Here is an 11,376-nt window from a genome sequence, read left to right as displayed (position 1 = left end):
CAGGCCCCAAACCCGCAACTCCTGCTTCTTGCACTACATTTGAAACAAGAACGGACCAAAATACTTTGCTCTGAACGCGGTTCTTGGTTTGAATGAAAGCTCTCGCTAGGTCAAGTGCTCGCGCCCACAGCACTTGCAAGGTGAAGCAGACCAACCGGTTGCTTACCATCCAGCCGCGTGTCGCAAGCATCGTCCGCTTCGCAGAGAACGGCGACCTGCAGTCGATTGTCGAGGCGGCCGTGCAGCAGCGGTTTCAGCTGCACTTCAACGCGCAATTGCGGCAGGAAGACGCGTGGTACAAGGCGGAGTTGCAGCGGAAGCTCCGGCCGTTCCAGCTGGAGTTCATCCTGAACACAGGGAACGAGCTTGGCAAATACGCGCAACCCGAGCGCCTCGCGAAGTTGGCCCTCAAGCTCAATATGAGCCCGGACGGCGTCCAGCAAATGTTCGCGGGCATTGCAGCGACGCGCAACACAAGTACACACGCTGGTAGCTTGCAAGCGCTGCGACAGAGAGTGACGGACGCGCAGAAGATGATTGACGAGCTGGCAGCCACCGACCCCACCCTGTTCGTCACAGACGTCAACCTGTCCTTCGCACGGGATGTGCTGGCGCTCTACGACACGATTGAGCGTGACTTCCTACTGGTACGTGGCGAGCGATTGGTAGAAAGCGCGTTTCGTTGTGTGTGTATGTGTGCGTGCGTGCGTGCGTGCGTGCGTGCGTGCGTGCGTGCGTGCGTGCGTGCGAGGTGGTGCACGGAATTGCGGAATTCTGCCCGCGCGTGTGGGTTGCTGACGCCATACGGGGGTAGTTCATTGCAGAAACCCGGCGCACCCGGGGGACACGCCCAGTCCGGGGCAGGTCCCAAACCCAAGATGGGGTTAGCCTTTTCGTGGGTGCACCATTTCAACTTACACGTGGGTTCCGAGCCTTGGGTTGCTGACCTGACGTCGAAGGTACCGAGCGTATGCTTTTTGAACATGCCGCCAACTGAAGTCACACCTCCGAAATTGCACCCGTCCCTTTTTTTTACAGTCGGCGTAACCCTGGTCTTGCGGCCGTACCACCAGCACACTACAGCACTAGCAGCAGTCCGCCCATCGGAGCGTGCAGCAACAGAAGGAGCAGCAGCAGCGGGCATGGTCACAACCCTGAGTCATCAGGCGCTGAAGAAGCGCTTGTGCGCTTGAGGTGGAGAGTGTCATCACAGACCTTTGCAGCGTTAGACTTGCAATCGAGCGATAGGATACGGTAGTCACTTCTCAGAGCAGGATAGCGATAGATGCCCCTCGGAGCCTCCTCTGTGTCTGGTGTAGGTATGTTGCGTGTACGATAGCGAGGGTGATGTACAGAAGTGCTAGCGATGCCCATGTGCAAGTACCTGTGGGACCCCTTTTTGACCGCAACATTCGCGCTCTCCGCATTCGTATGTAGTTGGTACTGGGTGTACCCTTCTGTAGCGCTGGCAATGTACAAGAAGTGCTAGCGATGTTCGTGGGCAAGTACCTACGGCTTTTGACCGCAACAGCTGCACTCATCTGTAGTTGGTACCAGGTGTACACTTGTGTATGGAATGCGGAGGCAGCCTGTAGGACTGGGCAAGCGTACGTCGCACTTGAAAGTAGTGCGCTACAGCCTTCAGCTTGCCTGAACCTGGCCGATGGTAGCGCACGTCATATGTGGCTTATGGTCGATGTTAAGGGCCGGATATGGATGTATTCCGTTTATGCTTGAGAGGTCAGCGTGGATACCAGCTTGGCGTGTACTTGTATAGTTTTGTGAGATCAGAGTAAAGAGTGGTGACAGCAGAGTGCCTGGTGCTGTCATTTACAGGGACCTGCAACGCCGGGTTTAGCGGCGACGGCTGGGCAGGACAGGTACTGCGTGCCGTGCCGTGCGCCACGGAATGTTTTTTTTGCCGGTGTGCATGGCCCGGCAATCCTATGGCGGGTGTTGTACGTGGGGAAGGGCGGACGCTGACCTGGTGGACGTACTCAGCCCGATGAATGTGTACCTAGTGCATGCTCACTTGTCAACTGGAGGAGAGGAAAAGCGCTGCTGTTTGAGAGCACAACGGCCAGTGAAGTATTGCATGCCTTGTGTGGTCACAACCAAACCTTAAGATCGTCGCGATGTTTTGGTCTACTTGCGTGGGAGAATAGCCAGCAGTATGAGAAGCAGCAGCGGCAGCAGCAGTGGCGGTGCCGGCTCGGCTGCGGGCGCGGGCGCGGGCAGCGCTGGCTCTGGCTCTGAAGGATCCAGCGGTGAGGCCAGCGGCCGCCTGAGACTCGCGGCCAACGGGGGCTTCAATGAATGCGGATGTTACAGAGGGGACAGTCCCAGCACCCGAAGACGCCGAGCCATCACATGCTATCAGGGCCCAACTTGACTCCACCAACCCCGACTTTGCTGCAAACCCTCCCGCGGGCAAAGTCCGTGTGACTCCGCGCACAGTGAGTCCTAGCCAAGCCTCAACCCGCCAGAACCCCACCGCTGTGCCTCAACGCCACAAGCCTAGGCACAGGAGTGCCGGGAAACGTCTAGGCCGCAGGACACACGCACAGCGCACGCACTAACCAGGGCGCAAGCACTAACCAGGGCGCCAGCTTCAATGAGGTGTTTGTGTAAGAGGTGTTGACCGAGCAGGAGGCCCGGGAGCAGCAGCAGCAGCAGCAGCAGCTGGCGCTGAAGCAGGGGCAGGGGCAGGGGCAGGAGCGGGCGCAGCAGCTTGTGACGGGGACGACTGCAGCAGCGCAGGACGAGTATGGCGCAGCCGCCCTAGGACTAGGAGCCTCAGGGCCGTGCAGCATGCGCCGGCAGTCGGAGCTCAAGGGCCACTCGGCGGGTGTGGGCGCCTTGGCGGTCAGCCCCGATGGCCGATGGATCGCGACGGGGTCCCGCGACAAGGGCGTTCGTGTGTGGGACGCCGCGACCGGCCGGTGGGTGGGTGATGGGACAGGGTTTAGGCAGGTTGGCGCCCATACCCCAAGCAGCGGGGGGGCTGCATGAGGGCTGGGTGCTGGCGCTGCGGTTTGCACCGGACGGGTCGGCTCTCTACTCAATCAGTCACGACGGCAAGCTAGGGGTGTTGGTGCCCGCAGAACGGCTGCTTCAGGCGCCACAGCCGCCGCCTGACGTCCGTAGGGTGTGCACTGCTCAAGGAGCAACTCGGAGCTTTTGAAGCGTTCCGAGCAGCAGGGCTGAAGCCCTGGATGACGAGTGTTGCGGAAACGAATGCGTACGTAGACCAGAGCTGGATGGATGGCTGGATGGAAGGGAGGGGCGGGCATTTCGTGCAAAGGCACCTAATCACCTAGGCTGACGGGCTAGCAGTTAACGTAAATGGAAATGAGGAGTCGAACATGCAAATCTTCGTTGCACAAAGTGAGTTTCCTGGGCGTGAGGAGGTAGACGCCTGAACTGCAACGCGCTGGCTGGGAGCGACGTGCAGAGCAGGGCAAATGCGCAGCCTGCAGGCGCCCCTAGTGGCCACTGTACGTACCGCGTCATAAAACTGCTGCGTCCGCCACCAACAGTCAAGCCATCTATGCTGGAGTGGGCGAGTGGCAATACCGAAGTGATGCAGTGCTGCACCCACGATCCCGGCCCCGTCCATACACAAAAGCACCTGGGGCCACATTATCACTGAGCAACGATTACAATTGCCCGCATAGATCCGTGGGAGCGCCGACCAACGCGAGCACTTCGCTAATGGCCGTCATCACTCCCATTATCGCCCTGCATTCCACTCCGCCCACTGCAGTGGGAAACAATAATCATCTCGCGCGGTTGTTCATGCGCAAGCCCGTGTATGTGGGGTGGGGTTGCGCGTCCGCTCTCTCACTGCGTCACACACCTGCAAGTGTGTGCGGTCATCTTGTCGGCCTACCTCTTTGCGCCTAGAGCGCCAGTTGCTATTGGGGTCACCTAAACACCTAACTTGACAGCACGCGCCACCGGAGTGCCACACGCCCCACAGCCGTCGTCAACTTGCCGTCACGCAAGTCAGTGTCTATTGAATTTGATCTACTCTTGTGGTCATACGTGTTCGTCCACAGGGCAAACGAGACACTTGACATGTCCGGACCACACACACAGGCACACACACACACGCCCATGTCACATAGAGTTGTCAGTGGTTGCGTGTGGGCTGGGTACACCCGCCGCCACTTCAAAAACATCAATCAACATATGATCTCAAGGTATCCGGAATGCACAACGTCTTACTCAACCTTGCCCATGACCCCAAAGAAGGCACGCGCACGGCGTGCAAGCCCCTACGTGGCCATCCTCATTGGATCCCGCAAGCTGTCAAGGAAGTCCTGCCATACTGGCGCCCCGTGCTCGCGTCCGCAAGACTGCAAGCGCCCGCCCAGAGTCGCAGCACAAGCCCAGCAGCCACACCAACATCGCCGAGATGTGCAAGCGGGCTGCGCCAGAAGTAGGCGAGCGCCCTGCCCGTGCAGCTGGCCGAGATGCAGCGGGCCGCTTAGTGGTTGGGCAGGAACACGTTCCACCAGCCGGGGGTGTACCGGGCGTAAGGGGCAGTCCACTTGCCATCGGGCTTGAAGTCAGGCAGAGCCTCGCCAGCGGCCAGCACCTCCGACGCAGGCATAGACTTAAGGTCGATCTTCAGCACGCGGTCCAGGCGCAGCTTCATGAACCTGAGAAACAGCGGCATCGAAGACGCACAAGGGTAAGAAACACAAAAGATCCGCGGAATTGCGCAGAAGATCTAGGCATACACGCGTGCTCGCGAAGAACGGCAATTCAATGATGGAAACTCGGCAAGCAAGACACGCAAGTGGAACACCTTCATAGGATCTAGGCCCGTCCTTTCGCCCTTTATAGCTATTGTAAGACTTACGTGATCCACATCTTGTCGGTGGAGACCAGCGCCACGCAGGGGCGCTTCACCTGCTTGGCCTGCTCAGGGAACTTGGCGTCCAGCCACTTGGGGTTGGGCACGATGAAGAAGTCGCGCTCCTTGTTCTGCTCCTTAAAAAAGCGGACCTTCTCGCGCAGCTGCTCAGCCACGGACTCGTTCTGGGGGTCCATGAAGAACCACTCAGCGTTGCACACCAGAGCATAGTACTCCTGCGCACCCAAAATCAGCATCGACGTAAGATTTCTATAACAAGCAATAATATAGATTCAATTACGGTACTTGCCGCAGCGGTGGCCTTGTCGGCCGAGGCAGCAGCGGGAGCCGGGGCAGCAGCGCGCACGACGACGCTGCTGCGGCGAGCAACCTCCTCGCTAGAGCGAACAGCAGCGGCCACGGGGCGACGGGCGCTGAAGGGGCGGGCCACGGGGCGGGCAACAGGCGCGATGGACTGCTTGCTGGCAGTCGCGATAGTGCGCTGCTGCATCTTCATGGAAACGGCCATTGTGATTGGTGTTTGGCAAATGAAGATTCAGCAAGTCGATATTGGTAAAGGTGTATGGAGCAGCGAGAGGCAGGGCGTCTTAAATCGAGATTGATCGAATCGGGAGCCCCATTCCGGTCCATGCTCTGTACCGGACCCGTCCCCTCGTCCCGCCAGTGTACAGGCTCAGCACACTGAATCTCAGTAACACAAGATCGCTATTGTGCACTCGCACACGGCTTGCAAAGCTCGCGGGTGCAACTCTTCGCTGACCTGCTGAAGCCCACATCTATGACACCTCCCACATCGGTACCGTGCCGCTGCTCGCTCCTGCTCGCTCTTCCCACCACAGCTAGCCAAGCACATCATGTATGCTTTGATGGGAAGCTGTGTGCTTGGACACGTATCGGATCTGGGCTGCGTTGAGGACGACACATGTTGCACATGCCGGGAGTGGAGATGGACAGGACGCAGGCTGGCGCTGTGTCACACACCCCAAGGAGCTAGGGCACTGGGTTTAACAACCGGTCAGGCACGCAAAAACAACCCGTGGGCCTGCGGTTTGAGGCCCCGTTGTGGGTATTGCGTGTGGGAAGCATGTTGCTGCACATGTTCACATCAGCAGCGGACAGTACGGTAATGCGCTGCGGGTCGTGCCGGCCCGCCGCGTGCCAAGCACTCGCCAAGGTGTTGGCCCAGTGCATCGGCGTGCACGCTCAGGGACCACTGGACCAGTCCGGTGTAGGCAGGCGGGCGCTTCGGAACGGGTCAAGCCAACGACCCCAACCGCTAGATCTAAGCTGTTAGATCTAACGGAACGCTTTTCGGGGCACGCTTAGGCGGTGGGTGCGGAGGGCGCTGCCGGCATCACGGCATCCGTGCCGACGGACCCAGTCCGACTTAATGATGGGGAGTATGTTCCCGAATCAGCATGTTGTGGCTGCTCGGCCTGCTCCACGTGAGTCTCTTAGATCCGTGCCGTGCCGTGCCGTCTTCGGCGCCTAGCTGGTACAGCCGGTACCGGCTCGCCATCGAAATCCGCGCCCGAATCCTTCAGCCCCAGGCCCGTCGCCTGCGTTCGCCTACAAGCCCACTGTCGTCCGAACGCTAGCTGCTGCCTTAATACATATACAGCACACGCTCATAGCTGCATTGATTGTGAGCGGACCTTACATAGTGAATCTTGGCTGGTACATTGCCCCTCTCGCCGGCATAGGCGTTGAACGGCATGCGTGTGCACGGCCGCTCAGCTTGACCCTTGTGCATCACATCGATCTCCGAGTCACACACAGGCTCGCATGCGCCCCACCGTGACCTCCTACTGTGCTGTAATGAGACAGTGCAACACACACGGTAACGCTGAGGCCGCCGCACACATGAAAGCCAGCCTCATGACCCACGCTCGTGGCCCTGGCCAACGCCAGCCACCCTAGCGCCGCCGCCACACGTGCAGTGCCTGGTCAGGGTTCCAGCTCACAGGCACGCGCACCACCGCTACTTCCTCAAATGCCGGTTCGCTCCCCACGGCCTCTGCCCTGGCTGTGCCCCTCCCGTCCTGCTGCTGCTGTTGCTGCTGCTGCTCCTGTTCTCCCCCCTTTCTGTCGTCTGTCCCTACCGCGCCGCTCCCCGCTTGCCTCTGCGCCGCCAGCGCGCCGCCACCGCCGCTGCTGCTCCCGCTGTAGGACACCACGAGCGCCCCCGTGGGCAGCTCCTGTGCGAGCTTGGCGGCCGCCGCAGCCGCCAGCGCGTGGTCCCAGCACTGCACTCGCGGGTCGGGAGGGGAGTGAGAGGAAAGGTTGAAGGGACACTAGTTTGGTGATGGTGCAGAGGGTGTGGGGCAGAGGGTATGGGGCAGTGGGAGATGCCAGATGGAACCGCATCACCCGCGGCACCTTCTGTGCACCCTTGGCACCTTATCAGCCCTCTCCACTCCCAGCTAGCTCCATACCCATGTGCGCCATGGACGTCTGCAGGACACGCCAGCCCCTCCGCACACGCCTCGCAAACCCCACCCCACTCTGCCCCCACCCCACCACCATCACCTCCACGCTCACGCTGCACCCCACCCGCTCTCGAGACTCACTCGCCACTCTGCCTCCCACCCTGTCCCGCCCCGCCGCCCGCCCACCTGGTCCGCCAGCAGCACCAGGCCCGCGCCCCGCACGTCGTCCGACAGCAGGTCGCCGCAGCGCAGGCACACGCGGCCCGGCGCCAGGCCTACGGCGGGGGTTAGAGGAGGGCTCAAGAAGGGCGAGGGGAGAGAGATGGAGTCGGCGCCATGCCTTGCAGTTGCAGTGCCCGTGGACGCTGCGCGGCGCAGATAGCTTCTTCCGCACCGTACCACACATGTGTTCCTTGGTGCTCCGTTTGTGTCGCACGCCACCACCGGTCTCTCCATCTGGGCGCCACCGATAGCCCCACTGGTCTCCTAACTAACACCCTCTACCCCGCAGCCCCCCGGCCCCCCGCTTCACCAGCTGATTATGAATGCTACCCCTCCCTCCCCCGCGACGCACCCTGCCGTTCCGCCTCCGCCAGGCAGCCTCGGGCCACCTCATGCAGGCAGCGCAGCAGCTCCACGCCCCGGCAGCGCCAGCCGAACACCGCCGCACCGAACAGCACCATCCAGCCGCACGAGCTGCCCCACACCACATACGTGCGGGCCCCGGCACCGCCGCTGCTATTGCCTCTGCTGTGGACTAATTCGTTTTTGCCGCTGTTGTAAGCGGCACAAGAGGCGGGAGCGCCAGCACTAAGGCTGCTGCAGGTATCGTGCCCGGCGCCGCCGGCCCCTGGCGCCGACCCCATGGCCTGCTGCAGGTGTTCCCCGGCCGCCTGCATCACCTGTACGACAGGAATGTCCCGTACGGTATGTAGTGCAACGGCCCCCGGCGGAACTCACGGATGGCGATAACCAGTCAGCATGGTGTGATCGCAACTTAGCAAATCGAAAGTCCTTCCGACTTCATGGGCCAAAGCACATGCACGAAGCGACAGCGGGCAAACATACGCCTGAGCCCTGATACAACCCAGAGGCCCGGCGCACCCGTGCCCGGCGCACCTGCAGCCAAGACGTGAGCGGGGTGGAGCCATAGGCGAAATTGTCCGGTGTGTAGGCCGGGAGCGGTGAGGAAGTCGCCCCTTCCCCGGGCAGAAAGGTGGGCCTGTCCGCATCCTTTACCGCCATGTCTGTACGGCCACTGCTGCTGCTGCTGCTGCCGCTGGCACCGCCAAATCGCTCCGCCACCTCCTGGGCCAACCTACAATGAGGGGGGGGCCAGGAGTTGCTTACGGCAAGCCAACGCACGGATGAGACGGAAGCGCATCCAACGCTCCTCACTGACCCTCACCTGACATGAAAGTCCAGGCTCTGCTCGCGCACTGCCAGCGTCCGCAGCACCACCTCCAGCACCGCCACCTGCGCCGCCCCTGCGTCCGCCCCCGCCTCTGCCGACGCAGCTGCAGGTTGTTGCATGGCCGTGACGGACGCGCGCATCAGCGCGACCTCCTCCTCCAGTTTGTCAGCGCGCTGCTGTCGCACGGTTGCAGCTAGCTCTTGCGTTCGGCCTGAGCGGTTCAAGTGCGAAACTTATGGTAAAAGATGATGGGTGGCGCAGCTTTTGCGGAAGCCGGAATCCGGGAAAGGCCTGGGGGGTCCGGGAGACAGCTCGCAGCAGCTCACCCTCCTCGACGCTGTCGAGCCCATCCACCCACTCCGCAACCTCCGCAACATGCTTTAAAAGAGCCGCAGCTCCCTCCTGTCGCTGGCTATCTGAGTCAAGCAGCAGGAAGCGCTGGACTGCGGCGTGCAGTGATTGAAGAGGCTTCAGATATGTTTGCAGCAGTTTCACTGCTTTGGACCGCAGTGCGTCGGGCAATGCTGTATTACTAGCTTTGGCGCGGATTTCGGCCAACTTCGACTGCAAGAGAGCGAGCGCGTGTCGAGCTGCAAGGAAAGCGTTCTCCATATCGGTCTCGCGGCTCGTCATTTGTACATCTATGTTATCGGAATATGTTACATTCAATTCCAATCTTATTGTATATTGTTGCTGGGGCTCAGAGCCTCAAGAACACCTTGCACCGTGCCCCAATCACTCCACTGCTCCGGCACCTCACTCCACAACACCACCCCCACCTGCCACCAGCTTGCGGACCCTTCACCAACTCGTTCACCTATGCCTGACTGCCTCAAGGGCGGGTCTACATCGCGATTGCCAGGCAGGACTCGGTCGCGGCCTCCACGTCGTTGCCGTGCTTGGCCAGCGCGCCCGCGGCCATGGCCAGCGGGAAGCCCATGCCCGTGAGCTGGTCCAGCTTGGAGGCAAAGTCACCCGCCTGTACAGCGTAAGAATGTACGTGTGCATGCATGCATGCGTCTTTGTGCGAGTACGGTATGTGACTTGTCTCAGATGACGGAACACGGGAAGCAAGTGGCACTGTGGTAGTGGCATGCACACAAACAACTCCCCACCCCAGCCCCCTCCACACGCCACACCGCGCGGCCGCGCCCACCTTTTCTGTGCCGCCCCGCCCGCCGCGCGCGTATGCCAGGCCCAGCAGCGCCGCCTGGCCGCTGGCGCCCTTGTCCGCACTCAACATGGCCACTGCCGGATCACGCGGGAGCGACCCGGCCTGAGGGGTGGGTTGCAGGGGCGAGCAGCCGGCCGCTCAGCACAGGGTGGCCAGGCGGAGGGGACGCACATATGGCATGCTCGAAGAGTCACGCTGCAAAAGCAGCACGCGTGCCGCGGCTGCGGAACAAGGTGAAGGAGCTGGCCGGTGCGCCGTGCCGTGTGTGCATGACCGCCCGCAGCCCACCGCTCCCCCACCTGGCGCCGTTGCGCCCCCACCTGTATCGTGGCCAAAAAAGCCTCCACGTCGCTGGATGTCGAAGCCGAGGAAGACGCGCCCTTGCCGCCGCCCGCAGATGCGCCGCCGCCGCTGCCTCCGGTCCCCCCGCTGGCGCTGCCGGTCCCCGCTGACCCTGCCCCGCCTCCCCCCGCCTCCGCCTCTCCGAGCACTTGCCGCTCTAGGGACAGGTCTGGCTGCGGTAGCGACTGCGCACTGGCCGTCTCCGCCAGCAGCACCGAAGATATGGGCACCTGCATCACAGGTTTGCTTGACAAACTAGGTGCTCAGAGCACGTGGCTGTTGGCACTATCGTAATCACTGCGTCCTTCTGCCCCCACGATTTGGCGCCCCGCTGCCGACCCAACAGAGCGTTGCCCCGGAGCCTACTGCGGTTGGGCTGATTGGATCACAGAGATAAATCATGCCGTGAGGCTCACCGGAGGTTGCAAGCGAATGGCCTCAGCAGCCTTTAGTCGCAGGGTCGTGACGGAACCAGAAGCGTAGGAGAAGAGCACTGAGTTGGGAGGGTGGCCTGGCGCCACCACGGGCGGGGGAGGCGGCACGTACGGTTGCTGGGCTGCTGGCTGCCCGAATGCCGTAGTTTGGGCCGCAGCCGGGGGCGGGGCCGCCCCTGGCCGCGTGGGATACTGGTACATAATGCCAAGTGACAGGCGGGGGTGCAGGAGCTCCGCGGGCGAAGGAGCTCAAAGAAGCTGGGCCCGCTCGGGTCTGCAGCAGAGCTCGGTACGCCCTGAGCTATTAACAAAATACTAACTGCGATGATGAGCAGGTGCACTGGCGTTGTGGAAAGCGCGTGCGCAGGTTTGGGATTTCCCAGTCAACGCGACAGAGCCTGCTGGGCCCAAGCTGGGTTAATCCAGTGCTGTTATTGTAGTATAAGAGCCACCACGCTAGTTGTTGAGGCCGTGCGAGTGCGCGTAAGCGAAACTTTGGAACCGGCTCTGTAAAACGCAAAAGTCTCAAAGTAATTGAGCGAAGGCAATATTAAATACACACAATTCAGAAGCATATGGAAAACACGCGCACCGAGGGTCTGGCTCCACTTGGCCAAGTTGGCCGCGATCAATCCCCTGCATCGACAACTTCCCACACATCACGGAAGAACCCCTAACATATCGCGCTTTCTATGCAT

General features: G+C 61.3%; 4 protein-coding genes across 4 annotated transcripts; 1 reads left to right on the top strand and 3 right to left on the bottom strand.

Annotated features, from left to right (window-relative positions):
• Nucleotides 1-21: 21 nt before the first annotated feature.
• CHLRE_12g490450v5 (uncharacterized protein) lies at nt 22-2,137 on the top strand. Its single transcript, XM_043067909.1, has 2 exons — nt 22-647; nt 1,039-2,137. Exons 1-2 carry the CDS (start codon nt 93-95, stop codon nt 1,045-1,047), a joined length of 564 nt encoding a protein of 187 aa, XP_042918026.1. The 5' UTR covers nt 22-92; the 3' UTR covers nt 1,048-2,137.
• A 1,228-nt stretch (nt 2,138-3,365) lies between these two features.
• On the bottom strand, nt 3,366-5,425 carry CHLRE_12g490500v5 (uncharacterized protein). Its single transcript, XM_001691069.2, has 3 exons — nt 5,175-5,425; nt 4,871-5,100; nt 3,366-4,667 (listed from the first exon to the last, which is right to left on the bottom strand). Exons 1-3 carry the CDS (start codon nt 5,391-5,393, stop codon nt 4,493-4,495), a joined length of 624 nt encoding a protein of 207 aa, XP_001691121.1. The 5' UTR covers nt 5,394-5,425; the 3' UTR covers nt 3,366-4,492.
• Nucleotides 5,426-5,472: 47 nt separating this feature from the next.
• CHLRE_12g490550v5 (uncharacterized protein) lies at nt 5,473-9,304 on the bottom strand. Its single transcript, XM_043067911.1, has 6 exons — nt 9,055-9,304; nt 8,723-8,939; nt 8,434-8,632; nt 7,889-8,216; nt 7,501-7,589; nt 5,473-7,131 (listed from the first exon to the last, which is right to left on the bottom strand). Exons 2-6 carry the CDS (start codon nt 8,866-8,868, stop codon nt 6,802-6,804), a joined length of 1,092 nt encoding a protein of 363 aa, XP_042918025.1. The 5' UTR covers nt 8,869-8,939; nt 9,055-9,304; the 3' UTR covers nt 5,473-6,801.
• A 71-nt stretch (nt 9,305-9,375) lies between these two features.
• CHLRE_12g490600v5 (uncharacterized protein) lies at nt 9,376-11,254 on the bottom strand. The gene is made up of 4 exons (XM_001691071.2): nt 10,661-11,254; nt 10,223-10,474; nt 9,885-10,004; nt 9,376-9,707 (listed from the first exon to the last, which is right to left on the bottom strand). The coding sequence occupies exons 1-4, from the start codon at nt 10,877-10,879 to the stop codon at nt 9,573-9,575; spliced, it is 726 nt and encodes a 241-aa protein (XP_001691123.1). The 5' UTR covers nt 10,880-11,254; the 3' UTR covers nt 9,376-9,572.
• Between the last annotated feature and the right edge of the window lie 122 nt (nt 11,255-11,376).

The sequence above is a fragment of the Chlamydomonas reinhardtii genome, chromosome 12, assembly GCF_000002595.2.
Source record: "Chlamydomonas reinhardtii strain CC-503 cw92 mt+ chromosome 12, whole genome shotgun sequence".
NCBI classification, from domain to species: Eukaryota; Viridiplantae; Chlorophyta; class Chlorophyceae; order Chlamydomonadales; family Chlamydomonadaceae; genus Chlamydomonas; species Chlamydomonas reinhardtii.
This window is presented reverse-complemented; position numbering and strand designations above follow the sequence as displayed.

Excerpts from the sequence above, each read along its gene's own strand:
- CHLRE_12g490450v5 (XM_043067909.1), top strand. The coding sequence starts at position 93 with ATGAAAGCTCTCGCTAGGTCAAGTGCTCGCGCCCACAGCACTTGCAAG.
- CHLRE_12g490500v5 (XM_001691069.2), bottom strand. The coding sequence starts at position 5,393 with ATGGCCGTTTCCATGAAGATGCAGCAGCGCACTATCGCGACTGCCAGC. Across the intron at positions 5,101-5,174 it reads CCGACAAGGCCACCGCTGCG|GAGTACTATGCTCTGGTGTG; the intron begins GCAAGTACCGTA and ends TTGGGTGCGCAG. Across the intron at positions 4,668-4,870 it reads ACCGACAAGATGTGGATCAC|GTTCATGAAGCTGCGCCTGG; the intron begins GTAAGTCTTACA and ends GCTGTTTCTCAG.
- CHLRE_12g490550v5 (XM_043067911.1), bottom strand. The coding sequence starts at position 8,868 with ATGCGCGCGTCCGTCACGGCCATGCAACAACCTGCAGCTGCGTCGGCA. Across the intron at positions 8,217-8,433 it reads CGCTCACGTCTTGGCTGCAG|GTGATGCAGGCGGCCGGGGA; the intron begins GTGCGCCGGGCA and ends CCTGTCGTACAG. Across the intron at positions 7,132-7,500 it reads TGGTGCTGCTGGCGGACCAG|TGCTGGGACCACGCGCTGGC; the intron begins GTGGGCGGGCGG and ends CCGCGAGTGCAG.
- CHLRE_12g490600v5 (XM_001691071.2), bottom strand. The coding sequence starts at position 10,879 with ATGTACCAGTATCCCACGCGGCCAGGGGCGGCCCCGCCCCCGGCTGCG. Across the intron at positions 10,005-10,222 it reads CTTTTTTGGCCACGATACAG|GCCGGGTCGCTCCCGCGTGA; the intron begins GTGGGGGCGCAA and ends CCCACCCCTCAG. Across the intron at positions 9,708-9,884 it reads GGCGGGGCGGCACAGAAAAG|GCGGGTGACTTTGCCTCCAA; the intron begins GTGGGCGCGGCC and ends TACGCTGTACAG.